Raw genomic sequence first — 26022 nt, forward strand, 5'->3', positions numbered from 1 at the left:
TGATAGTTTTTTAATTTATTTAACTTTAATTCTAGACATAAGCTCCTATAATATTCAATTATTTCACCACAGGACGCACCTTTCTGTTGTGCTTTTGCCATGATCTCAATGTGCTTCATAGCTGCTTTCATCATTTTGTCCATCACAACCGAGGGCACATCCACCTACAAGACCATTTTTAGTCAGTATGCCACTTCACAGATGTATGTAAATTGTGATGTCTGTCTCAATAGATTGTGTAAAGGTGTATGTACTCTTTGTGCACGGTGAGCCAGAACTGCAGCAAAGAAACGGATTGTTTGTCTCAGTTCATCCACACACGCCTCATCATCTGTAATATCTCTGATAGCAAATCATAAAAGAAAAAAAAGTTATGTTGAATTTTGCTTTAATTTTCCCTGCTAAAACATTGAGAAAAAAGCAACTTTTGCATTTAAAGCAGCCATACCTGTACCACGGGTACACAAAGTTCTCAAGAACTAACTCCAAAACCTGAAGATCAGTCAAGTGAAGATTTATTAGTTCTATGAATTTGAATTTGCTTATATAATATATCATTTTACTCATGACTGGAATTATGGCTCTACCTCTGAAATACTGGCATCCACTTTAGACGGCACCTTTAAGTCCAGCCATGGCTGATAGTTCTCCAGCAGAAGCGTCGGTCTTTGGAATAAAAACACAAATCCTTTATAGTTACATTGACATTTCATTATTCAATCAAAAAAGTTTCAAAAGCAAAAGAATTGATGTTGTCTGTGGCAAGCACGGTGGGGCCGAGAGCCGTGGGAACAGAGCGAGGCTGGAGTGCTAATGAGTGACACCTGCGCAGCACACCGGTCTCGAGTCCCACGGAGGAGCCCCGCAAGGACTTATGCTGCATTCAAAACCTCCTGGGAAGTTTGTATTTACGAGCTGGGAAGTCGTGTTTACGGCGTCAGGTGCGTTCAAGTAAAAAAAAAAGGTAACTGCGATTTTTAAAATTGTTTTTTCTTTTTTCTCGCAATTCTGAGAAAAAAACGTCAGTCTTTTTTCCCTCACAACTGGACATTATAACCTGCAATTTTAAGTCTATATCTCACAATTCTGACTTTATAACTCACAATTATAATATTATATATCACACAATTCTGATTTTTTTTCTCAGAATTGTGAGATAAACTCACAGTTGAGTTATAAAGTTAGAATTGCATGATATAAACTTGACATTTGCGTCTTATAAAGTTAGAATTGCGAGTTTATATAAATGCAATTCTGAGAAAAAGAATTTTTTTTTTTCCCTCACAATTGAGAATCATAATGCAATTTCAAGTCTATATCGTCTATATCTCACAATTCTGATTTTATAACTCACAATTCTGACTTTATATCACGCAATTCTAACTTTATATCAAGCAATTCTGACTTTATAACTTTTTTTTTTTTTAAAAAGTCAGAATTGTGAGATAAAAAGTCACAATTACCTTTTTTATTTTTTATTTCATGGCGGAACAAGCTTCCATAGGTTCCCATCTCCTTCTTCCCCACACTATGAACAGTTGTTACACTGCCCTTTAATTTTTGCTATCAAATTCTACTGTTGAAATGTTTTGCTGAATACTGTTTTGTTTGTCTTTCCCAAGCCAGAATAATTTTTCTTGCATTTTGGTTTGAAACCCAAGCTGAATAGAACCTTTTTACAGACATAATTGACATAATTTCTTATTTCTTTCTTTTGATTTTGGGCTGAAATATGCCCAGTACAAGTTGATCAAAGATTGTGTGAGATTTGAGATCATACCTGTGGCGGTTGCACTGTTTTTTCCCACATACTGCACAACTGTGACCCAGAGGGAATAATTCCTGCTGTTCCTGTGGCTGTAGATACACAAATATACAGTACAGACATTAAAAAAGTCTCCAGCGACAAGTGAGGTAGTACAATATTACCAAGTGCTTACATTACTTTTAATTAGTGGTCAATCAAGGTTTTTGGCTGATATCTAGAGAGAATGGCTTTCAATATAGTGCTTATAATTGTTACATCCAGGGCCATAAGGGGTTTGTTGTTGTGCTCAAGCTATGCTTTGTTTGTGTCTCTCTCTATTTCTCTCTTTCCCTGCAAAACAAGTATCACCACATGACTTCAATAATCAGTGTCCTGTTGTGGTTGGATGATGGGATGGGAGAAGTGTTAGTGGTGGCTTGATTGTGTGCAGCAGCTGAGGATCCCATCCTCAACCCAAACTTGATATTGTGTTAAAGCAAATAGTTTGGTGACTCTGTGTATCTTTACCTCATTTGTGTCAAACTTACTGAATTAGAGTTTTTTTTTTTGTCTTTGTCTCACTGATTACACTCTATGATTGAGACTTAAAAGGGAGAAGTGAGTGTTAAGTTGAGTTGAGTTTGTTTATTAAATGTTTTGATTCAGCTATTATGTTTTGGTTTAAGTCTACTAGTTTGTGATTTATTGATTTCTGTGTGGGATTAGTAGGAAGGTGGGTGCTATTTTCATTTTATTTTGAATTAACCTTTTTTCCTGGTTATGTTAGTTAAGGAGTTATTTTGCTGTATTTTGTTTTTTCTTTTCAGTATAGTTAGTTGGTTAATGAGGAGTTATTCTGGTTATGGTTGTTGTTTTGGCAATAGCCCCTTCTGAATCTGATACCCCTCTTTTTTCTTTAGTTTGATTTTGTAAATAATAACTACTCTCTTTTGTGAAATATACTGTGGCTGTTTGGATTATTGTTGTTAGCCAATTCTGGGGCTGGAGACGGGGTGTTTTCTCTGCTGTTGACACTTATTCACCACCATCCATTTTGCTGTTGCATTCCTCCCCTAGACCAATCAGGAAACCATAACAATAATTTATACATAATGCAGACCAGCATTGTACACAATACTGATGAAATGACAAACACTTATTTTACCCAATATATACTCCAATTTCACAAAATAAAAGAAGGTTTTGAAACTTACATAAGGCAGAGGTAACACTTATCCAAATGGTCAAGTATTGCCCAGGCCAATATATCGGTCCACAATATAGCCAATATATAGTTCCGGTCCTCGAATCTGAGTGGCTGAGAGGCCTCCCAAATGTGCTGATGTTCTACCAGTATCATTTTGCTTATTTATCACTATTTATTATACTCGGGATCTGTTGGCAGAGCCCAGCAACGACTTCCAAGGCCAAGTCCTGTCATGCCACAGAGCATCACTCATGTAGTTTTCCATTATAGTACAGAAGATTTTCCATTACACAGTACAGAATGACATTGAGCATGTGAAATCTCTGAAGTATTCCAAGACTGAGCCAGCTAAACGAAACTATGGATACAGTCTAGCTACAGAAATGTAAGTTGTGTCACTACTCCTGTCCATATCAAAATAAGTGTGTAGTGTCTTAATAAGGAGAACGAAGTGGCTGAAGGTAATCTTGAGTCTGAGCTTTCTGTAGAAGAGATAAAAAAAAAAGTTGTACGGTAGCCAAATTATAGATTTTATGGTTATGGATAAGATCAAGGATAAGCTGAGATCATATCAATGTGGGTTCACGTGTGACATGGGGATCTTATGGACTTATTATGCCCCTTTTTACAAGATATAATATAAGTCTCAGGTGTCCCCAGAATGTGTCTGTGAAATTTCAGCTCAAAATGCAAAAGCATGTTTTCGTGCATGTGTCTTTAAATGCAAATGAGCTTCTGCTCCCCGCCCCCTATCCAGAATAGGGCTTCCTTCATTCACAGCTCCTGAATGCATCGGATACTCTGCTAAATACTAATAAGACATCTGCTTGGTTTAGATTATCATCTATATCGCGATCACAACCAGGGACATTGCAGTTCTTCTTCATCATGAAAGTTTTTCGTCTGCATGCGTTTATTAAAGTAGCTTCTCTTTCACGTTTTATTGTGCTTAAACTGTCAAATACACTTTGTGTGTCAAAATCACACAAAGTTTACATAAACACAGTCGTTTATGTCTGCGAACATAAACAGCAGGGACAGAAATTGCATGTGTATATTAGATCTGTGGCGCATTACCTTCAAAAATAAAACTAATCCACTGTATCTTCAGTGGCTCAGATATCTGGAGTAAATGAAGACTGTTAAGTTCACTCTTACATCCAACACCAAAACACACTTGTGACATTCTTGTCGCTACAGCTTCTCCGGCGTAGAGACAATGGCGGACTGTGTACAACTCGCTCAGGGTGGAAACTATGCTAATATAGCAGTGTCCGTCAACAGTCATGGGCGGGACCTGTACAAAGTGACGTCACAAATCTGCAAACGGCTTGTTCTGAGACACTGCCTTTGATTTATGGGGATTAAAAGAAGGAGTGTGTGGATTTTTATCATTATAGGGTGGTTGTGTACACACACTGCCAGCATACATTTATGTTCAAATACCATGTAAAAGTGAATTTTGCATATTCAAGACCTACATGAAAACAGAAAATTATGGTTGGCTGATTGATTGCAAAAAAACAAAAACAAAGGTAGACTTATAGTTTGGTTGAAGTGTCGTAGACACACAGATAAAGAAAACAAAGACCAGGATGAGACTAAAAAGTCCCAATGTAAGCGGCATATTAAGAGGCTTAATGATAAACTGAAAGAGCTGAAAGCAGAAAAAAAAAAAGGAGTTAACAATTTTTAAGTCCAAGGACATATATTTATGTAGTTTTATTTATTTATTTGTTGTGTTTGCGTCTAGATGGTGTGTTTTAGGATTTCTGCTGCAATTACCTGTACTATCTTCCTTTCAATTGCCTCACAGCTCAGATAATTACAGTAATTACTGTTCCCAATTTGATTTACGAGGGCACATGGTGCACATAGAAGACAGTGGAGACTGCAGACAAACAAATTCCTGCCTCAAAATGCTGCAGTTTCTACATTGTTTGTTTCTGCTTTTGTTAAAGTAGTCTATAAGTTGTGGAAAATTCTGTAGGGAGTATTTCAGTTTTTCTCCTGTTTTTGGATTTGCATGGGAGTTAGGGAAGAGAGGGAATTTTACTTTGTTAAATATACTCAGTTGTTATTGTGAAGATCTGGAGGCGGGTGAGTAGTCTCTCTGCTTTAATGTTGCAGTGCAAATCTTACACTTGTGCCGTAAAAAGATGCAGAATCTACAGAGACAACAGGTAAAATCTTAAAATAAGCAGACTCTCAAGGGACAACATCTATGAGTGAGCTCAGTTAGCTCCCCCAGTTTCCTCTCTGTATCCAGCTGCCAGTTGCATAAACATAGCCAATATGTTAAGACTGTGTCTTAAGTGCTAGTATGACCAACTAACGATTAGTCAAGGGGCAATCAGTGTTACGTTTTGAAATTTGTGCAGTCTAAGGCTGACTCAGATACAGACTCTGACTCTGATCAGGAAGATGACAAGGATGCTTTCGCCTTCCTGCCTGAAATCATCTGGAGGCCTTATAGCCCAGCAGTGAGTGGACGCACTCAACTGCACCCCCTCACTGTGAGTAGCAGTACTAAAAAGTGTCAGGATGGAGAGGAAACTAAGATCTATTACAACTAATTACAAGACCCATCTCATGCAATATATGAACTAACACAGAAGGTGATCCTGGTAAAAAAAATTCCACAAACAAAAGAGCATCCATTTATCCTCTGAACCGCTTGTCCTATGTAGGTTCACTGGGATGCAGGAGATGTCTCGGCCTGAAGGAAGGGAAATACCCTGGACAGATGGCCAGTCCACTAGAGTGTTAGCACTCACTGCTGTGTGTCTTTGGATTTTGGGAGAACCTGGAGCACTTGGAGGAAACCCAAGTTAACACAGGATAACATGTAAACTCCACACAGTAAGGCCTCCTTACTCAGCCAGGACTCAAACCAGAGGCCTTATTGCTATTCACTGAGCCACAGTGACACCAGGCAAAAGGGAAAGTTACATAAGAGTCTATGGGTTGTCTTGGAGAGATGCTACATCCATTCGCTCATTGACCATGAAGGGACCATCTGGCAGTTGGAGATGTCTAGTAAGTGATCTCACGGTCACTGAAAGACTGTATCGAAAGTAAAACTGATTGGTCCAAGGTAAATTCTGTTAAGTAGAAGGCCAGGGAAGATGTGGCGGACTACACAGAGAGGCTGATGTCAGCATACATTAAGTACTCTGGGATGGTAATGACTCTGACTCCGATGAGCAGGGTAACAAGGGACCACTTGTTGGGATATGGCTAGCAGGCCTAAGCCATGATCCAACAAAAGCTCTAGTGTCAGTGGTGACTTGAACCCTATGTGAGAGACAAGCAGGTCAGCTTACGCAGCTGCATAGCCTTACAGCATTTAGGGAGACCCCTGCTTGTCAAAGGCCCCTGCGAGTGCAATCGAAAATACCCACCAAAATACGGATGTGGAGAAAGGAATGCTGTCCAAGGCCTGTTTGGGGGGGAGAGGGGGGGGGGGGGTCATATTTAAGGGCCAATTCCCCTCCAATAGCTCCATGTGGACAGTGACTGTAGATTGATATCAGTGTATTGGCAAATTGATCCCTTCTGTCATAGACCCATATACAGGGAATTTTCACTGCTGTTCTACTAGAGGCAAAGTTTTTTTAGTTTGTAAGGGTGAGTTCTTCCTCAGGTTCTGCTCACTCCCAAGTTCATACTGCACCTTGGACAAGGTGAGTTACATGCACTCATCTTTCCCTTCCCTGAGGTGCTTTGGTTGCTATGATGCGGAATATCCACAGAAGTCTTACTAGTATCTGATTTTGCAGATAGTTTGTTTCTGAATATAAAAATGTTGATACAATGTAAAGTATTTGCTCTGGCTCTTGTTTTAAATTATTCTGTTGTTGTGCTTGTTGTTGTCGTCTGTTGCCGTTGTACAAGTAGGATGTGGCGGTTGATCTCTGTGGTTTTTGTCCCACCCTTCCTCCACTGTGATTGGATGGCAGGGTAAAAAGTGACAGTGATGAGCACTGCGTTTTACCCAAAGTTTAGCATTTTTCAACTCTTGGCATCCAGAAAAAAATGCCAAGCGTTCAGCGTGAAATAGACATTCAGTCCCTCGTCAATTGAAAACAATTGAAAAAATAAGCTGGCCTTAGGGGAAAAAAATTCCTGCACTGGGGAAAAAAAATACTCTGGCCTTGGTTGACACACAGCCTAAGTCCTGCCCCAGTAATTGCTTACTGTGGCCTTGACTAGAGGTTGACCGATTGATCGGCCACCCGATATATCGGGCCGATTTTTGGCATTTTTTAATTAATCAGCATCGGCCAATTGTGCTGCAAATTAGGCTGATTAATAGGCAGGCACGATTGTCATTCCACCAGCATAAAGGCCGTTATACTTCATTTTCCACGTTCCGCTGCATCTCGCGCACAGTTGAGCACGCAATCCTTTTTTAAAGTATACTCTTCTGGCTGTCAGTGCGGAAAAACGTGTTCTAGTGGACTGCTGTTTTCAAGCGCTCAAGTTACTCACACATGCCCTGTTGTACACGCGGATCGTCCTGCACGTGGACGGGGTGTGCAAGCCTTCAACCAACTGTAGTTTAGGCTACAGGTAGGCACGGCTACCAAAACCTGGTAACGAGCCCAGCGGCTAAATTATTATACTAGCCTGCGTTGTATAGCAGACCATTTTGAAAGAGTAATTACGTTGTAGCCTACTAGAATTGATGCCGACAATGCTTATCATAAGTGCAACGAGTCATTTGCATGTGAAAGTAGAAACACGTGCAATTCAGATGAAACTTCTGGCTAAAACGTGCACATTAACTTTCCTCATTAAATGTGTTTGTGGATCTTACATAGCCTCCACGACGTCATTGCTCGTGGCCAGTGCAGTCTAATGCAGTGATGAGCAGCAGGTTGTGTAATATGGGTGAACTCTGTTATTTTTGTTATCACTTAGATTATGGCCATTTGACTAACAGTATAGAAGTGTCTGTCAACAAACATAAACAAAAAGCATGCTTCAGAATAGTTTAGAGAAGGTGCTTAAAAAGTTAAGCCATGTATTATTACTATGAATTAGGCTACTACTAAGTTTATTTGACAGTCTAGATTTTTGATTACCTGTTTTGTGTATATAATATTTAACGTATACATTATTTTTAGTGCACTGAATGGAGAGGCTTGTGGTGTTCAATAAATGTTTCATTTAAGCAATTTTCTATATAACTTCTTATTACTTAACTTTTAGATTTTATGAAATGAAGGGGGGGGGGAAGAAAATTGGCATCATATATCGGACATCGGCTGCCCTGAATTCTAAATATCGGCATCGGACAGAGAAAAAACCATATCGGTCCACCTCTCGCCTTGACTCTATGGACTGGACTCAAAGAATCATCACAAACTTATTTACTGCGATCTTGGCTGTGCTTTTTCTTCTTACAACATAATTGGCTGTATTATTTCAAGACTGCAAAAAACAAATATTAAATAAGTGTGCATATCCAAAACCAAAATGAGTTCAGGTGCAGGAAATAAAAAAGGTAGATGAAATGAAAATTCCACACATGAAATGAAAGTTCCAGAATACTTTGGTTGTGATAACATTTCCTTTAATTTCAGTGTGCGAACATCTACCTTTTCTATTTCATCCTCTGAGGCTCCCATTTCAGAAAGATGAAGACCACTACTTCTGTGATAAAGCATTTTTAAGAGAGGGGAGATGTGGTGTGTACATGCATATTCTGTGGTTGTTTTCGATATCACATTTTGGTTGATTGGGTTGCTTATTGTTCACATAATGCTTGAAACATTAAACACCGGAGTAGGCTACCACTCGGCAACTTTTTATCTCACTCAGGTTTATCACTTTGTGTAACTGAATAATCTCTTATTAAACACTCTCATTATTGCACTCCTGGCTCCTGACTAGATACTTCTCAAATCCTGATGGACACAACAGTCTGGTTTCTAACACTTACTTTCCTCTTGGACCTTTCTGAGATGAGAATATTTGGCAGTAGGTATTCCGGGCTGAGGGAGCAGTAGAATGTGATCACTCCAGCCAGAAACGACCAGAAAACCAAGAGAATATGGAGATACCTGGAAAAAGTGGCAAGATACATTATTGTAAGTATGGGGATACATTTGTTAATCACCAATCATAAACTGGTACACAATTTTTGGTGCAAAAACCATTATAAGTGGAATTCGGGGGGGATAACATTCTCCAGAGTACAGGATGTCTCACTTAAATATGCAAGTACTCACTGGTTGAGGATGATGGTGGAGGAGATCATGAAGGTGAAGATACAGAAGATGACAGGATATTGACGAGCAACATCCTTAAACACATCTAACTGCAGACCTCTTCTCACACACCCCAGAAATGAGTGAGGGTCCGACATTATATCTAAACAAGAGAATACATATACTGAATGACTACAGTATTCATATATTTACATGGTATAATTCAAAAACAATTATAGTATTATCATGGTGCCATTTCCAAAACATGGTAATACCACAGTACTATACACCATACATACACTAAAACGAATAGTTAAAATATAATATGGTATTCACATACAGTACCATGGTATTTACATGATCCTCCAAGGTACCTCAAACAATACCATGGTAATTTTTGTTACTGTCAGATCAAGACAATAATATCAGATGTTAAACAACAGTGGATGATGATGATAGTCTGGTAATAACCTACTACAGATGTGTAAACATTGTAAATAACACGAAAACACTTGCTCTTAAATGGCAGTTTAAGTGCGATGTTGTAGCTCTCTCACCTAACAGATGATGCGCAGGTCTGATATAAACTCTAGAAACATGTTAATACATCCTGAAATTAATGTTTTGATCATCCAGCTGATCGTTTCACATGATCAGATTACTGATCATTACGTGAGCTCCACTACCGGGTTTAACATGAAGGCGGCAACCCGAAACACCATTTCAAAATAAAAGTCCTGCCTCTGACAGACAACCCTTACAAAATAAAGTGAGTTAACACAGTTTCCCTTAACAATACTATTCTTACTAACGTTAATGTTGTTGTATTATCATAATACATTAATGGGGTTAGTGTGGTACATATTTTTCGGAAACGAAAGGGGTAAAATGTAATGGACTTTATTCCTATCTGGACAAAGGAGACTAGTTTTGAAACAAACCAGATTATAATCCATAAGGTGGTAACTCATAAAGTAATGTAGTCTGACTCTGGTAAAACACCCTTTATATACCTGTGGTTCCCGGGATGCGGGTCGAGGCATAAAAGCATCCACCTCTTCATCAGACTTTTTCGTTGAACCACTTCCAGTCACACTCCCACATTCATTATATCTACATATGAAAAAAAATCATCACAATTTTTCAGTATTTTTGTTGATTTTCAAATTAATGGAGGTGCTTATCTGTCAGAAAATTGAATTTTTCACCTCACTGTAGGCCTACTATATGCTGTTTTTGAGGATCACAATTCTTGTAAACCCTGTTACCAAAATTTGAGACAGGTAAAAAGTGCTGTAGGCCAGTGATTCTCAATAACCACACAAGGGGGCCTCAGCAAACCTCTAAAGATACTGCAAAATGAGTAAAAATTATTTAAATTCAGTTATATTGAAATGTAAAAGAATGCCAATTACAATATTTTTGGAAAGTGCTCTAGGCCATCCTCTTTAATGGGATATAAACTGCACCTTTGGACAGGCCATAACCTTCATAGAAATAAATTAATACTGCATACCTTGCCTGATGTCTCTCTAAATTCTGCAGAGGTATTAGATATTTTGGTAGCACTTTATTTTACAGTCCTGTTCCCCATGTACATATTATGTATTTATTATAGTAATTACAATAACTGGGAAATAACTAAGAATACTAACCCTGAACCTACTCTTAAACCTAACCTTAACCCATGTAGTTACCTTATGTTACCCAGTCCTTTCTTAGGTAAGTACACTGTAAGTACACATAAGTGCACATACTGTAAAATAAAAGTGCAACCAATATTTTAGATCCATTATTATTAGATACAAATTTAAACTGACATCCAAGATGAAGGAGTATGGACTGATGCTGCCTTCACATGCTCTCGGAATTATCGTAAATATGAGTTTCTTAAGGCAAAAAATTGCACATGAACACTCTGTCATGTCGAAACTTGAATGCGATAAGCTCGTAATCACATCTTCAGAAGTGGGAATTATTAAATTTCCTATAGCACGTGAAGGCAGCATTACATATCTTAATGTACTAAGTAAACAACCAGGGACAACCAATTTTCTCTCACACTTGTCATGAACACAAGAGCAGATATATCTGTCAAAGCAACAACACCATAATCCAGTGAGAAAGTTTACTTTGAGTTATTTCTCAATGGTAAAATTTCTCAATGGCATTTCTCAATTGGAAAAAAAATTTGTAAGGTCCAAATTCAAATGTGGACTTGCATTAAAACTACATTAAGTTTTTTTCTTTTAATGGGATACAAAAGGGGGGAAAACTTCAAATATTATGTTTTGTAGTATCTAACATTTGCCTGAAGTGTATATATGACCACAAAAGTGTGACAAATTCTGTGTTCCAAGGTTGTTGCTCAGAACATTAAGCCACGTTTAGCCATTTAGCCAGTGACAGAGAGTGAGAAAAGTGCTTAATGTAAAAATATTGTCTTTCACCTTGGATTATGTGTCATCCCTTTGCAGATAGTGGCAGTGGATTGTGTTTATGACAACTGTGAGGGAAATTTGGTTCTCCCTGGTGGTTGTTCTGGTACATTAAACATGAAGTCACGTTAGCGTTTTTCAAATGAAGTGTTTAGTATGTCCTCCAGCATTGTGCACCATCACTGGCCATGGAGCCAACAGCACCCTGCTGCTATATGGACTGAAATTTTATGAAAGGATATGCCATGTTTTTACTTGCTATATCATAAGACATCTCTCAGATTCCAGTGAAGATGGATTTTTTTTTTTTGTCTGGAAAAAGAACATCGCAACCATGATGTATGTTTAAAATATTAATCTTAAAATGTATTTATTTTTGCTGTCTTAATGCTGTTACAGTGGGTTAATGTGCCAGATCAAATCTTCATACATTATCCCTTACATATAGAAAGGGATAAAAGAACTGAATTCTTCTTTCTTTTTCTTTTTTTTTTCATAAAAATGTATTGCCTCAGAAGATAATAATTGCTTTCCATTCAAGAAAATGACTCTTGTAACTATGAAACTGTAACTATCCACAAGAGGGAAACAGACATTACCAACATGTGCAGTATGACCAGACTTTCATCCTGGTCACCATGATTTTGCCAAGTAAGACGTGTCCCTGGGTCAACACATTTTGTTGATCCTGGAACAACATTTCTGTCTGAAAATTTTGTCCTAACCCTATCCGTACCCCTAAACCTAACCCTACCCATAACTTATCCCTAAAATCAGAGGAAAATTAGGTGAATAACATTGATGTAGAAGCATCTAACCTTGGTTGTAAGCCTAAACTTGACATAAACTGTCTTGACAAAACTGTAAACCAAATCTGATTGATTGGAATGTTGTTCCAGGATCAACAAAGATGTTGGTCCAGGAACATATTGTACTTGGTGAAATCAGGTTCACCCTTCCACTCCATAATGATGTGACATGTAGTTTTAAATAAAAGTATCCCATACACAGTTTAGGTCAGTACTGACTTTATTTAAAAAAAAAAAAAAGAAAAAAAAAAAAGAAGAAGAAGCTTGAAATGGAAATTGAGATACATACGTGTGCAAGCAGCTTCTGTATTTTAAGACATCACTTCGAGACAGACTTTTAGGAACTACTTTGGGACAAAAGCCACTGTGACATTTTATGATTTTTAAGCTTCAATACTTATGTATATTAATTTCAGGTAAAGGCAGTTCAAATGTACCTAAACTTTTGAAAAGTGCAAACAAAAAGCACCACCACACCAAATCACGGTTTAAGGAATATCACTGAACAATTATTATATTTACATTTCAACTCTTTGTTAATTAACTACAAGATTAAATACTATGTTTTATTAACACGCTGCGGGTATTTTTTTCTCTGGGCTTTGTGCATGTTGTAAAACTTATTTTACTTTACATCTCAGAGAAATACATAAGCAGAATGACAAAATAAAAATGAACAACCAGGCTTAAATCCAACACAGTTATTTCTGTCACTGTATTATCTGTGACGATACACCACAATTACAGGTCATCTTGTTAAAAAATTAATTGAAAATAGTCTTTTTTCTGATCCTCACGACATTAACAGAAGTATCATCTGGACCAAATATATCTTAGAAAAACAAGATTCAATACATTTGTTAACCAAACAAATGTCCTCACTTTTCTTGCTTTCATTATTCATGTACTTAAGGAGCAACAAAATTTGCTCCTTTCTTATAATACTTTCATTTCCATCTATTTCATTGGCAAAACAAGACATCTCATAAACAGAGAGACTTTTATGTTTTATCGCTCATCACAAGGATGTTGGATACACTAAATCACCACAGAACTTTACAACATATTTACATTAGTATATATATATATATATATATATATATATATATATATATATATATATATATATATATATATATATATGGTAACACTTTACAATAAGGTTTTATTAGTTATACACACACACACATATTTGAATTTATTCATTCTTACACGGTTTCATTTTAAAAAGATCATTAGCCCCTTATTCCCATGTGAGAAGATATCATTGTTCAAAAACCAAAAAAATCAAAGTATAAAAATATAGTAAACTTTCATAAAGCACACACAACATCCACGCATACTACATTTAAATATAAGGGCAAACAACAACAAAAAATACCGAACAGACTTGGTGAGAACCTCTTATTTTTGAGTGGGAAAAAAAAATGGCACTTAAGCGATGAAATGTCATAGTCAACACTTCATCATACCAGTGGTAACTTAAGCAGCTTTGTGTTTTGAACTTTATGCATGTAACTTTCCATGACTGGCAAGTACATAAACATTCTTTTGTTAAGACGTGGTGCATCAGAGCAACACCCGTTCTGCCCGCCGTACAATCAAACCGCTTCAGCCGACGTCTCTGCTGAGACGGACATTGTCAATTTGGCTATTTTCACAGTGGTCTTCACGCAGCTCTCGGCAGCACGGTTGGCGGCAATGTGTTGATTCCTCTGACAATCTGATTCCAGGCTGTTGTCTAGCTGCAGGGACGTGCTGGAGGTACTCCTGCAGCACTGGCAGGTGGTGAGGAAGGCCCTCCGCAGGTCTTTACTCCTGAGGGCGTAGATTATTGGGTTAACGGTGGAGTTGAGCAGGCAGAGCATAGTACAGAACGCAAATATTGTCTTAATGTTGTCATCCATCCGCCAGAACAGATCATACACCATGATGGCCAGAAGAGGCCCCCAACAGATCACCAACACCACCAGGATCAGAACCAGGGTTTTGGCCAAGCGGATGTCCATGCGAGCCTGATCCGGCCTGGGGGTCTGGACCTTCGTACCGTCGGACGAGTGCACGACCAGGCTCTTCTGTGACGTGCGCCTCAGCATCCTCACCGCGTGGTGGTGAGCCTTCCAGAGGATGTACATGTAAGCGTAGATAATGAATATGAGCAGAACACTTGTCACACCGATCCAGAACATCAGGTAGTTCTCGTCGATTAGCGGAAAGATGTCAGAGCAAACCGAGTTGAGCCGCTTGCAGTTCCAGCCCAGCAGCGGCAGCACGGCAATGATAATGGAGATCACCCACATCATGCAGAAGGCGATCACCGCTTTGGTGCGCGTCACAATACGCCTGTACGCCAACGGACGGTGGATAGAAATGTATCGATCGATGGCAGTGAGGAACAGGCTTCCCACAGAAGCAGTGAACGAGGCCGTCACGCCACCCAACTTAAACAGAAAAATGTTTGGACTGTCTTTTCGGTGAAAGACGTGAAAGTCCAAGAAGCTGTAGACAAAGATCACGCTGCCAAGCAGGTCTGCGATGGCCAAGCTACCAATGAAATGGTAAGAGGGCCTGCAGCGCAGGGTACGTGACTGCAATATAACACACAAGACCACGAGGTTCTCCAACACCGTAAAAGTCCCCAGCGTGAGGGACAACACTGCTATGGCGAGCTGTTGACTAGGAGTCAGTATCATGAAACATTCCATGTCCATAAAGTTCTCCCCACACTGCAGGCTACTCCCATCTTCTCCCAGGCTCCAGTTCCCGAACACATCAGAGCTGTTGGTGGGATAAAAGGGGATACCTTTCACGATGAGTTCCTCATCTGGTGCCACTTTATCTGCGAAAGGGCTTCTGCGGTAAGCTGCAAATGGCTTCGGCAGTGGGTATCCACTTTTGGTGAAGTCGCCGTCGATGATGTAGTCATCGTAGCTGATGTCGTTAGAACCAATGTACTGCAGTCCAGAAGTGATGGTTCTGAACGTGGTTTCTGCCACTCCATCCAGAACAGATTTAACATCGGACTTTGAGGCAGGGAACAGCATGGTCAAAGATGCTCTAAAGGAAACCTATTGGATGAAATTGAGAGAATGTTTGTTCAAATAAGACTGACTGAGGGATATGGATCCTCATCATTCCAAGATAAAAGAATATTGAGCTCTCGAAAGCTCAATCGATGCTTCACTGAGCACAGAAATAAATGCCCTCTCAGACAAGCCATCATATGGCTCCTGTATTTTGCGCTTGTTGTTTTTCTTGCATGGATGGGCACCAAGGGATTATTACTCTAAGAGACGGGCTTTGAATAATTGATGCCTGCAGCTGACAAACTCAAGCCAAGACACCATTCTAAAGTCATAAAGCAGCTAACAACTTAGGACGCAACTTTATGTTGGTGAGAAAACATGTTTTTTTATAATCTCATATATAATTAAAGATGAAATTGAAAAATATGTGAAATAAAAGTATATAGTTAGAATTTGAAATGCTTTATAAACTCTAATAACATTTTAGGACAGTCTAATATATGTGTATAGACTGCAAACATTTAATAGTAATCACCTGTGTGCTCATATCACTGTGTTTTGAATCATTGATCCGCAACAGATCAGGAAAGAAGTTTAATTCAGGTTAAATTCCGTATCTGGATTCATTGTGAATCATGTATTGTAAAATTACGGTATTTATTAATTATTATATTTTGAAAATACTGCATTGCGAGGCGCATTTGTTTAAAAACAACTAACTTTTCTGTCTGTACTGAAATAAGCGATGTCACAGAGGTCTTCTGAAGCGTTATCCAGCGTTATAGTACAGCTGCAATTTAATTTAATAAAATATCAAATTCATCAGGTTGATACAGTTGAAAAATGTAGTTTTACCTTCACATAGTTCGCGCGGGTGTTTGTCGCTGTATGAACAGATGAGATCCAGCTCCACTGCAGCCGGACGAGTGAATGAGAGTTCAGATGCTCCGAGACTGTCTGCAGGTTTGTAGAAAATGAGATGCTTTTCTCCTCAGTGCGCATCATAGCCTATATGACGCATCCCATGTCACATGACCACCCACATACACGAGCATCTTTAATGTCAAAAATGAAAATAACTCAAAAGTGTAATGTATGTGTTGTGAAGTGGTTAGGTATTTTTTTGGCATGCCTCCTGTTTGTCTAGTTTCCAATGGTTTACCCCCAGAAGAATCTCAAAGAATATTGACTGCGTGAATGCCTTTTAATCATTTGGTCTCTTGATTTCTGTAGCATGTGTACAACTCCTTATTATTGCAAAATATGATTTTAACAATTAACCCATATAAAATTATGGCAACGTATATTTTTTCTTTCCGAACCATTTATTTATTAATAAATTTATAAATTAATAAATGGTTTCATCTTTTATAAAACCATACATAAATATGTGAAGTTTTGACTGTCCACAATGATTCATAGTGCGTCTCTAAAATGTTATGCAGTAGCCTACATACAGTAGTATACAGCATTTTGCCTTGTGTAGTATGTAGTAAGAAGTAGGCCTACATTAGCAGTTTATTCCAAAATAAATACACCTCTTAATTTAATGACTCCACCCATTATGGAATAAAAAAAGTGAAGTTTATTTTTCAAACCTTCTAATTGTTCAACAGTTCCCTTGATTCCAGAAGTATTTTCCCATAGAGATTTTTAAAGTCTTCATTTAATAATTATAGAGGGTATGCACTGACGTCACTTTCCCGCCGGAACACGCTCCCTCAGCCGGACTGGCAAAAGAGCCTGCTGCATGACTGGATTTAATATGGTAAACTGCGAAAACGCGAGTAAAACAAACGATTATCGGTTTAAACTAAAGGTTGGACTCTATGTTGAACACTATGTTCCTTACAACTTACAAAAGATCCAGACGCCTGGGAAATACATAACGAACGATTTATAAATACAATACAAGTAGGTCTGAATCCGGATGATCACTAATATTAATGTTATTTATTTCGTCATATCGTCCAGTCCTAAAACTTCAGCTGTAGTTTTTGTCAGTGTTTATTTAAAAACATCCAGTTATGCAGAATATAAGATGGTAAATATTTAATTGATGAGTTGTCAAAACAATACAATATATAGGGTGTGATTTTACCTCAAAATTGAAAAGATTGACACAAAATGATGACTGCAATTCCACGTCCGCTGCCTGGAGTCCAGTCCAGTTTCTATGAATTGCAGCGATCCATTTCCTTCTCTTATCTGTAGCTTTTGGCAATCTGTAAAAATATAGGCCTACCCCAGATTTCTTGTCAAATGTATCTCTACAGTCAATCGCAAAGCTCGTTCTCGTTTTAGATGTGTTTTGTGTGTATTCACGCTGAAAACCAATGCTGCCATTCAGTATTTTTGCCACTCAGAGGGCGTAACCGCAGTTACTCCAGCCGACGATGACGTCACGTGCATACTCTGTATAAGACCAATGGAAGTGAATCACAACAGTACAAACTTTGATTTGAAGCAAAAAATGCATTTGAAAAACAAGATTGTGTACATTATGGCTTTAATGAGGGAAAGAACTGACTCTTTGTCATTTGCGGCGCTTCATGTGAGTGTGTCAGCGGACTTGGCGCTAAAGTTATTTTCATGCGATTTGTTTGCCGCAATTCACTGATTGGTGGAAATTTCTCTGTAGAATCATGGGTAATGTAGTTTTTCATCAGGAAGTCTGCAGCTGTACACTATTATTTGAAAAATATCTTGATAAAATGCAGGCTGATGGCTTTAATAGAAGCAAATACTAGGCTACAGTAGCTCACAGTAGGTCTGTGTTTAGCCCAAAGGTTTAGAAGTTATCATTCAAAATTAATTCCCCATTTAGAGAAAATGAATGGGATTTTTACTGTTGTACTCTATGGGGTGGTTTCCCATGCAGGGTTTAAATTAATCCAAGAGTAGGCCTCTAGAATAGTTAATTATGGCTTAAAAATGGCAGGTGTCATGACAAATTGGGTCCACCCTATATAGAAATCAAGTCTCCATCAACTATTAGTTAATAGTACTACACAAACAGCATTTATTTAAAATATGTATATAATTAATTTCTATATAGTGCATAATAAAACAAATTGGACATTTTTATTATTATTATTTTTATTATTGCATAAAACTATTAATAACTAAAATAGTCATTAATGGTAATTTTAACTTAATTCAAATTACATACATCATAATCAGTGATTTTGTAGGGGTTGTAATTAGACACTAAAGAGATTACCCATTACAATACCCAATGGGATTTGCTTGGGATCCTATTGGAGACCCGATCTCGAGGGGGACCAGATTTCTCACAACACCAGTTTGGAGTTCTACATTGTGGAGAATGCAGCAGAATACCATGATCTGGCAAGCTTTACTGTGACCATGGATCATCACTGAACTACTCTGATCCAGACGCCTCAATATGCAATTTAAAAGGCTATAAGTGCACTTGACTTCATTGCATGTCTGGTTAAATGTCTGTTTATAGCACTATATTAGATTATACCTGGTTAAAACTGATTACAGGTGGTTGGTTAGTCAATAAGAAGCAGGTTTTTGAACGGAAATACCTCACATTGGCATGATTTATTGAATGCCACCTAGGTCCCTTCAAAGTTTACTTGGGTTGTTGTGACCAAAAGAAAAAGAAGAAAATAAAACCACAGGTATAAATAAAATTAGAAGCTCTCAGAAAAGTTCTCCAACCCTAAACAAAAAATCCCACCCCCTCACAAACCCGACAAGCACAGCCAGAGACGTCTCATTCTGCTGCTACAACATTGCAGTTATATTCTATGAGTGGGTAACAGCTTTACCAATCAAATGGTGACTCACCAGTTCCCTGCTGTTTGGGCCTCTCTGGACGTACATCCTGTTTTATGGATGATCCTACTCACAGTCCCTTCGTTCATTTGTTTTTGTGAACACAGAGCTTCTGAACTGAAAGGTAAAATCTTTTTGAGAGTGTGAACAGGGATTACTTGTTGTGAGTTATGGCTCACCATTGCTCTTTTTAAAACCTTCTAATTATGTATTATGCTATGCAAGCAGATAAAATGGCATTCTTATTCTGAATACCACTATATATGAAAGCTTGTTTCTGCCACAAAATAAAAAAAGGTAATTGCAACTTTTTACCTAATATAGCATATATATCACAATTCTGAGAAAAATGGTCAGATTTGCGAGTTATGATCTTGGAATTGTGAGAAATAAAGTCAGAATTTTGAGATGTAAACTCTCAATTGCAAGTTATAAAGTCCAAAATGAGATAAAAAGTCACAGTAACCTTTTTTTTTTTTTTTTTTTTTTTTTTTTTTTGTGGTGAAAACAAGCTTGTAATAGGTGTCACAGCAGACAACCATGATCTGGCATGCTTTACTCATTACTCCATCACTGCAGTGCAGACACCTGAATCGATCTGATTTTTAAAATGCTGAAAGTGCATTTGACTACATGGCACATCTTAATATATGTCTGGTTATGACATACCTTATTATTTGGTCATCAGATTGTGCCTGGATGAATTGGATTGTGAGTGGCTACAGTCAGTAGGATGCAAGTTTTTGTGTTGAAATATCGCATTGTTGTCTGCATTCCTGTGGGACTCCCATGGGATCCACAGGACCTAACACAACAGAGTGAGGCACAGGATAAGTTTAGAATTGATGAGTGCTGGTTTGGGAGGGAAGATATTTATGTGTATGCAGAAAGCAGGAGAGGTAAAAAAAAAAATATTAAAAAAAAATAAAAAGATTTGCGGGACTCACAAAATATAAATATAAAAAAAGGTTACTCAGATGTATTTTATGTTTTTAAAGTACAAAAAGTTTTTCTTGTGTGTGTTATACATCTATTGAGAAATAACAACAAATTATTGTTTACAGGCACAGGGTTGGATATTCTCTTTTTTTCACTTGTAAGTGGCAGCTAGGGCAGCAAATGCAACAAGGTGTCAGGTCTGAAGCAATGTGTGTGTGGGCAAAATGGAAAAATGGCCTAGGGCACCGGAGTGAGACAGAATCTTACTGGAAAGGGATTGAAAATCCATGTAGACCTCTACCTGTGGGCTTTTGTGGGTGGACAAAATATGATATGAAATATTGCATCCAGCGCAGACCTCTATATTGTACACAAACTGGTACAAATGTTAAATGCACACTGATCAGGCATAACATTATGACCATGCTCGATTAGATTGAGATCTGGGGAACTTGGAGGCTAAGTCAGCACCTCAAACTTGTTGTATTGCTCCTCAAACCATTCCTGATTTTTGCTTTATGGCAGGGCACATTATCCTGCTGAAAGAGGCCACAGCCACCAGGGAATACCATTTCCATGAAAGGGTGATCATGGTCTGCAACAATGCTTAGGTAGGTGGTACGTGTCAAAGTAACATTCATATGGATGGCAGGACCCAAGGATTCCCAGCAGAACATTGCCCAAAACATCACACTGCCTCCACCGCTTGCCTTCTTCCCATAGTGCATCCTGGTGCCATGTGTTCCCCAGGAAAGCGACACACACACACCCAGCCATCCATGTGATATAAAAGAAAACGTGATTCATCAGACCAGGCCACCTTCTTCCATTGCTTCGTGGTCCAGTTCTGATGCTCAAGTGCCCACTGTTTGCACTTTCGGTGGTGGACAGGGGTCAGCATGGGCACCCTGACTGGTCTGCGGCTATGCAGCCCCATACGCAACAAACTGCGATGCACTGTGTATTCTGACACCTTTCTATCAGAGCCAGCATTAACTTCTTGAGCAATTTGAGCTACAGTAGCTCGTCCATTGGAATGGACCACACGGGCCAGCCTTCGCTCCCCACGTGCATCAATGAGTCTTGGCCACCCATGACCCTGTCGCCAGTTCATCACTGTTCCTTCCTTGAACCACTTTTTATAGATACGGGTCACTGCAGACCAGGAACACTCCACAAGAGCTGCAGTTTTGGAGATGCTCTGACCCAGTCATCTAGCCATCACAATTTGGCCCTTGTCAATCTCGCTCTAATCCTTATGCTTGCCCATTTTTCCTGCTTCTAACACATCAACTTTGAGGACAAAATGTTCACTTGCTGCCTAATATATCCCACCCACTAACAGCTGCCGTGATGAAGAGATAATCAGTGTTATTCACTTCACCTGTCAGTGGTCATAATGTTATGCTTGATCGGTGTATTTGCTATATAGTTTTGGTGGTGCATCTGTAAAGTGGGATTGTTTATCTTCATTTAAAGGGTTAGTTCACCCAAAAATGAAAATTCTATCATTAATTACTCACCCTCATGTCATTCCAAACCCGTAAGACATTTGTTCATCTTCGGAACACAAATTACGATATTTTTGATAAAATCCGATGGCTCAGTGAAGCCTCCATTAACAGCAAGATAATTAACACTGTCAATGCCCAGAAAGGTACTAAAGACATATTTAAAACAGTTCATGTGACTACAGTGGTTCAACCTTAATGTTATGAAGCGACGAGAATACTTTTTGTGTGCCAAAAGAACAAAATAACGACTTTATTCAACAATATCTAGTGATGGGCGATTTCTAAACACTGCTTCATGAAGCTTCGATCGAAGCCTTACGAATCTTTTGTTTCGAACCAGTGGTTCGGAGCGTGTATCAAACTGCCAAAGTCACGTGAACCATTGAAATGGTATGATGTAACGAAGCCTCGTTTACTGAAATCACATGACACTGGCAGTTTGATACACACTCTGAACCACTATTTCAAAACAAAAGATTCGTAAAGCTTCATAAAGCAGTATTTTGATATCCCCCAACACTAGATATTGTTGAATAAAGGTCGTTATTTTGTTTTTTTGGAGCACAAAAAGTATTCTCATCGCTTCATAACATTAAGGTTGAACCACTGTAGTCACATGAACTGTTTTAAATATGTCTTTAGTAGCTTTCTGGGCATCTGAAAGTGTTAATTATCTTTCTGTCAATGGAGGCCTCACTGAGCCATTGGATTTTAACAAAAAATATCTTAATTTGTGTTTCGAAGATGAACGAAGGCCTTACGGGTGTGGAACGACATGAGGGTGAGTAATTAATGACAGGATTTTCATTTTTGGGTGAACTAACCTCTTTAAGCTCTGGGAGGGCCCTGTAGTCTTACATTGAAAATACACTTGAAATTTTAAGAGTTGAGCTGGAGAATATGATCAATAAGTGAAGACTATGGAGTCTTGAGATGCTTTTATATGTCCCATCTCATCCGGCATTATAAAAGACTCAGTGCTCAAAGGGAGTGTGCGCAAAGTCCTAAATTGCAGGGGTGCCAAAATGATGTCTGCTTTTTGAGAAAAATGTTCTTTCACATAATAATATTTTTATGTGAATATGTTTACCTCACTGCAAGGTTATCCTCACATTCAGTCAGACAAACACATTGTCTCTTTTGTTTATCGTTACCTTGAGTATCGCTGTCGATGGTAGTCTTTTGTCTGTGCCTGGCTTGTGAGCTTCTCCTCTCCCAACAAAGAAAACCTGCAGCAGGAATCGTCTAAACTGCCGACGATTACCAGAGCAGATACAATATGTGCACAGACGAGGACTGTGATTAGTTGTGTATGGAGACAACTCTGTGAAAAAAAATTCTAGCTTAGCCCATCTGCCTCCCAGAAGACAACATTCTCACCTACTGTGCTGCAATTCTGTCCAACTCTGTGCATATGACTCTTCAAACTATATCCATTTCTCTCTCTCGTAATCAAAAATACATAAACGCCATGACAATAGTCATCACATACTTGCTGTCATGGCAACCAGGCTGTTATTAATGAGATGTTCCTTCATCTTCGTACCAAATGGCTGGGAATGAGATGGGAACTGTGTTCTTTGATGCTGTGAAATTGGCCGTCTCAATCTCATAATGATGTAGAGATGCTTTACAAATCCCTTAATCACACACACGCAGACATTACTAACAAATAATAACACACCTGTTGGCATATTCACTCTCTCCCTCGCCATCTCCCTCTCTCACCCATACAAATGACAAATGATTCAAGGTTTGTTGATGATTGCAGTTTTGCCTTAGAGCAGGGGTTGTCCTGTCCTCCCGCCCAGCCCCTAATATTAAAATGCAGCTCTGTATAATAGCGTTCATAAGTAAAACTACAGTATATACCAAATTAAAATACACCTTGAAGCAAGATATTTTCAGAATGCAGAGTGCCGATTGTAAATCTGCACTCCCCAGCTGATACCCTAAGTTTTTTTCATGTTTAATTCAATGTGTTACTTGCTGTTTCTTTGTAATTTGTGAAATTTACTAGCAATTTCTGAGTGAAAATAGTTTCAAAGCCTCCCCCCCTCCCCCCTTTTTTTTTTTCCTTCAGTGATGGACGTCTGCTAAGACATCCAGACAAAACGTCTATTCTCTTACTCCATGAAATAAAGTGAATGTATAAAAGACAAGTGAGAACTTGAGATTGGCACTTTCACAGGAATGCGTTCAGTGGTTTCAGCTGAACTGAGCCCATTACCCACTAACTCAAAATCTCAGCACCATCTCCGACACCTGGCCCTCTGGTGAGATGGGCCATAAACCACAGTGAGCGGCAGCCGCCTGCTCTGGACTCTCCTCCAGTTAATAATATTATACGGAATGGAAAAGGTAATTGAGGACAAAATTATAGGACTGTTTTGGTTGGAATAATACAATCTCCTAGCTCATAGTTACTTCAAATGCTAAATCATGACTATGAGGCTATAGTCTTTTAATTATTATTATTATTATTCACTTACTTCTTTCTGGTTGCTTAACTAAATTAAAGGTATTGTAAACATTTTGTTGTTGTTGTTATTTTTAATATTACACACAAAATGTCCCTAATACCTGATTGATATAACATTAAAGGGTTAGTTCACCCACAAATGAAAATCTGTTATTAATTACTTGTAGGACCTTTGTTCATCTTCGGAACACAAATTAAGATATATTTGATAAAATCCAATGGCTCAGTAAGGCCTCCATTGACAGAAATATAATTAACACTTTAAGATGCCCAGAAAGCTACTAAAGACATTGTGACGAGTAGGGCGGGAGAGATCCGTGAGGGAACGGTGCGAGGCCGGTGAGCTCCGGAAGCATGTGTTGAACGTTCGCCGGTTCCCGCCTCCTTGAACGTTCAACACAACTTTAATACAAAATAAACAAATACAAAACGAAAGTAAAATGCCGGCAGTTCCTCACGGACAACTGCCGGCCACACAAACATAATAAAACATAAAATAAAATCCAGGCCTGGTCCTCTCTCGTCCTTCACTGTCGTCGCTCCCCTTTTATGCTTCCGGAGCTCCTCCGTGAGAGACTCGAGACCGGTGCAACGCGCAGCTGACGCTCATTAACACTCGCGTCACCGGCCTCGTGCCGTTCCCTCACGGATCTCTCCCGCCCTGCTCGTCACAGACATATTTAAAACAGTTCATGTGACTATAGTGGTTCTGTCATGAGTTAGGTCTCTCTCTCTCTCTCTCTCTCTCTCTCTCTCTCTCTCTCTCTCTCTCTCTCTCTCTCTCCCCTGTTTCATTCCTGCACTTGGTCCACCTGTTCGCAATCACAATCAGTGCGCTCGCTGATTGTTATAGAGTACTTCAGGGATGACATGTTAACATTTTAGGACTTCCGAATCCATCGCCACGAAGTCAATGGGTTTTTTGAATGGGTTTTTGCTAAATCGCCTGAAATAAGGTCTGTGGTTAACAAAGCCTCTAATTATTTTCACGTTTTGATCTATGACATAAAACACACCAGTTATAACCCTCTTGTGATTTTTTAAACCTTTATTGTGTCTTAAAAAACGGCAGTTGCTAACAAATTGCTAAAAGGGACTACTTCCTTTGGCGGGGACTTTAGACGTCATCATGACAAACAGGACATTTGGACAGCATTTCTCATGAAAAAGTGGATAAGTATTCATACACAGCGCAGATCATAATCAGCGAGCATGTTTTTAAATAAAGTTGTTTTTTAAATAAAGTTTGAGGAAGCTTGGTGGTGGTGACGTTGATCCGCGACCATGGTGTGCTGTAGTCCGTTTATAGCCTACTGTTAGCTTTTTATATCTGACGATTTTATTTAGGCTTCAAAATGTATAAATGTTGTGTTAACTTGTAAAGATTATCTTGACAGACAAAACGTGTAAGTGTCATAACCCTTTGTTAAACACAGAGCTTATTTTTTGCGATTTTCTAAAAGTCTATGGGAAAAATGCATTGGCTTTCGAACGAGGGAACCCGTGCGCCGCTAACTTCCTGGTTGGCCTACAAAAACACGTCATCCCTGAGGTACTCTATTGCACCTGTTTCTCGTTCTCTTCTCCTGTGCTATTTAATGTCGCCCTGTTTCTGGCCTCTTTGCCAGTTTATTGTTGGACGCATTATGCTCATGTAATTATCTGTTAGACTACATTTCAAGAAATACGTCAAGTCGAGCCTAGTTTCTCTTGCTGAGTGTCTCATCTGTTTTCCTGTCCAGTAACCTGCTGCCCATGTGTTCCTGTCGGGACACTGACCGAGGTGCTGTGTGTCTCTGCTGGGGCTGTCCGCTCACTACGACCTGTCTGCT

General features: G+C 38.8%; 2 protein-coding genes across 9 annotated transcripts in view; both read right to left on the reverse strand.

Annotated features, from left to right (window-relative positions):
* Positions 1–9897, reverse strand: part of snx14 (sorting nexin 14) — a 75627-nt gene extending 65730 nt beyond the window's left edge. For 6 of the 8 annotated variants that reach the window (XM_051875574.1, XM_051875577.1, XM_051875576.1 and 3 more), the window contains exons 1-8: positions 9730–9896; positions 9194–9335; positions 8905–9025; positions 1781–1857; positions 588–666; positions 449–492; positions 255–342; positions 80–164 (exon numbers count right to left, since the gene is read on the reverse strand). In XM_051875574.1, coding sequence (XP_051731534.1) covers positions 80–164; positions 255–342; positions 449–492; positions 588–666; positions 1781–1857; positions 8905–9025; positions 9194–9330 — 631 coding nt within the window. In that variant the 5' untranslated portion in view covers positions 9331–9335; positions 9730–9896. Of the gene's footprint in view, positions 1–79; positions 165–254; positions 343–448; positions 493–587; positions 667–1780; positions 1858–8904; positions 9026–9193; positions 9336–9517; positions 9576–9729 lie in introns of all 8 variants that reach the window. The other 2 variants (XM_051875573.1, XM_051875579.1) reach the window with 2 other exon arrangements.
* Positions 9898–12647: 2750 nt separating this feature from the next.
* Positions 12648–16450, reverse strand: cnr1 (cannabinoid receptor 1). The gene is made up of 2 exons (XM_051875585.1): positions 16301–16450; positions 12648–15487 (listed from the first exon to the last, which is right to left on the reverse strand). The coding sequence occupies exons 1-2, from the start codon at positions 16448–16450 to the stop codon at positions 14021–14023; spliced, it is 1617 nt and encodes a 538-aa protein (XP_051731545.1). The 3' UTR covers positions 12648–14020.
* Between the last annotated feature and the right edge of the window lie 9572 nt (positions 16451–26022).

Source organism: Ctenopharyngodon idella, chromosome 20, assembly GCF_019924925.1.
Source record: "Ctenopharyngodon idella isolate HZGC_01 chromosome 20, HZGC01, whole genome shotgun sequence".
NCBI classification, from domain to species: Eukaryota; Metazoa; Chordata; class Actinopteri; order Cypriniformes; family Xenocyprididae; genus Ctenopharyngodon; species Ctenopharyngodon idella.

Bases quoted from the DNA above. Each gene is read 5' to 3' on its own strand.
- cnr1 (XM_051875585.1), bottom strand. From the start codon at position 16,450: ATGATGCGCACTGAGGAGAAAAGCATCTCATTTTCTACAAACCTGCAG. The intron at 15,488-16,300 runs GTAAAACTACAT...TTCATCCAATAG, and splicing joins CCCGCGCGAACTATGTGAAG to GTTTCCTTTAGAGCATCTTT.